Raw genomic sequence first — 2134 nt, 5'->3', positions numbered from 1 at the left:
GTTGAACCCATCAAACTTCACCATCGCTCCTGATATCATCCATGTAGTGAGAGGCCCAACTGATGGATGGTTCAAACCTTTCATATTCTCTCATCATTTAGAGGAGCTAAAACACGTGGTCACTATCTCTAATCTCTGGGGCAATCAGATTCCATTTTTATGCAGAACAGAACTTTTCTAAATGAAAACACACCGAATTTTTACTATTAAGAGAACCCTGTACTGATACTGTTCGTTTTACATTCTATAAAAAGGAAGCAGATCCAATACGAATGCCTGCTTCATACCCGGCTTGCCAACGGGACAACCTCTGCAAGAGGGGTCGGCAGGGGCGACGTACGGCAAACAGGGCATGTTGGGTGAAGCCGCAGCCAGGCGTCCACGCACTTAACGTGGAAGATGTGGTTGCAGTCAGGTAGCAGCCGCAGCATGTCTGTGTCCTTGTAATCTGCGAGGCAGATGGAGCAGCAAGACGAGGTGATGTCCTTGTTGTGGATCTTGGCCTGGGAGTAAAGTAGCGTGGGGTAGCTCATGAGGATAGCTTCATCGAGGCCGACTTCATTGTCAGATACAGATAGCTGATGATGAGTGGTTCCGTAGAGGTCTCGAGACTGTCGGGGTGGGGACGAGCAGGCTCGGGTGCAGAAGTAGGAAGCGATGGTGAGGGTGGTGATTAAGAAGAGGAGAATGCCAATGGTGATGCCGATGCTTCCACTCGAGGTGCTGGTGCCGTCCATCTTTGTGGGGCTGTCGTCAGTAATGGACAGTTGCTCGATATATAATGGAGTGGGTGATGGAGGGATTGGATGAGGATGTGATCCGCCATTGATGGGTGGGTGATGTTATGTGCATACGGTAGTTGTTTTTGGTGGGGGTGTTATGTGAAGAAGGTAGTTTGGGTGGGCGTTATGTGAAGGTGGGGCAGTGATTTTTGAAAGGAGAAGTTACGTTAATGCCTTTGTTTTTTTTTTATTTACAAAGTTGAGAATCCAAAATTATTCGGCCAATGTTATATGTGTTAGACATCCAACGGTCCAAAAAGGTGAACAATGTATTAGGTGAACAAAAAATAATAGGGATTCAACCCCAAGGTGGGTCAATTCATAAATAATAATATTCACCGTTTAAAATATCCAAAGTCATATAATATGGTACATCTAATGATTCCATTGGCTTAAAGTTTTATTCTTGGATCATTATAATGGATTATGTATATTGGATGGATTGGATGTTATATGCATACCAGATGGCCCTCATAAGTTTGGTGTTATTTTTGTAATTTGGTTCCTCAAAAAGTATCTCTTTGTATGCCACGTGTGGAAAAGAGGAGCATGTGTGCCCGAACAAATCCACCATTTGGCAATCGCCAACGAGTAGATTCCATGTCTTGAAAGCGAAGCTGAAATGGTCATGACCAATAGGTTGAGTGCGGATCATCTGTTTCGAAGCGCACAGGGTATCCAGTGTCCTGGAAGTTAATTGGTCCACAACAATAGTGCTTAACATCAGCTTAGCACACTAATGAAATAAAAAAATTATTTACAAAATCAGCCTGATTAACCTATAAGGTAACCGATGGACCACGTTATCCTAAAGACGCGTTTAGCTATGACCCAGGATCCAGTGAAGTTTTTGGACCTGGGCCAACTTCCAGTACCTTATTCAAGGGCCCGTCATAGCTGTGACCAGGATCTAGTGATGTGACTAAGTGAAATCACCAAGTTCTGCGGGCCTACCATAATGTATTTGCTATATCCACACCGGTCATCCATATGGAAAAATCATTTTAAGAATAAGTCTGATCCAAAGCTCGAGTAGACCCAATAAAAAAAAAACAGTGTAGATTGAATGCTTACCATTAAAAACTTTCAGGGCTACAGAGGTTTTCAATCAAGTTCATTTTTGTGTTTTGCCTTCATTCATGTCTGTGTTAACTTATGAATAGGTTGGATCTCAAATAAACATCAGGGTACATCAGGGTGGACCTAGTAAGGTTTCAATGGTGGGCGTCACTCTCCCCACTGTTTTCTGTGGTGGGGTCCTCTCAAGCTTTGGATCTACCTTATTGTTTGCTTATGCCCTGAAATAATATCTCCAAATGGATAGATAATGTGGATATAACAGATATGTCATG

At 43.1% G+C, this 2134-nt stretch overlaps 1 protein-coding gene across 1 annotated transcript; it reads right to left on the bottom strand.

Moving 5' to 3' along the window:
- Positions 1–276: 276 nt before the first annotated feature.
- Positions 277–1069, bottom strand: LOC131233885 (RING-H2 finger protein ATL70-like). The gene has a single exon (XM_058230717.1). It carries the CDS (start codon positions 735–737, stop codon positions 282–284), a length of 456 nt encoding a protein of 151 aa, XP_058086700.1. The 5' UTR covers positions 738–1069; the 3' UTR covers positions 277–281.
- Between the last annotated feature and the right edge of the window lie 1065 nt (positions 1070–2134).

This window comes from Magnolia sinica, chromosome 18, assembly GCF_029962835.1.
Source record: "Magnolia sinica isolate HGM2019 chromosome 18, MsV1, whole genome shotgun sequence".
Lineage (NCBI taxonomy): Eukaryota > Viridiplantae > Streptophyta > Magnoliopsida > Magnoliales > Magnoliaceae > Magnolia > Magnolia sinica.
The sequence above is the reverse complement of the archived record's forward strand: the minus strand, read 5'-3'. Positions and strand labels throughout refer to the sequence as shown.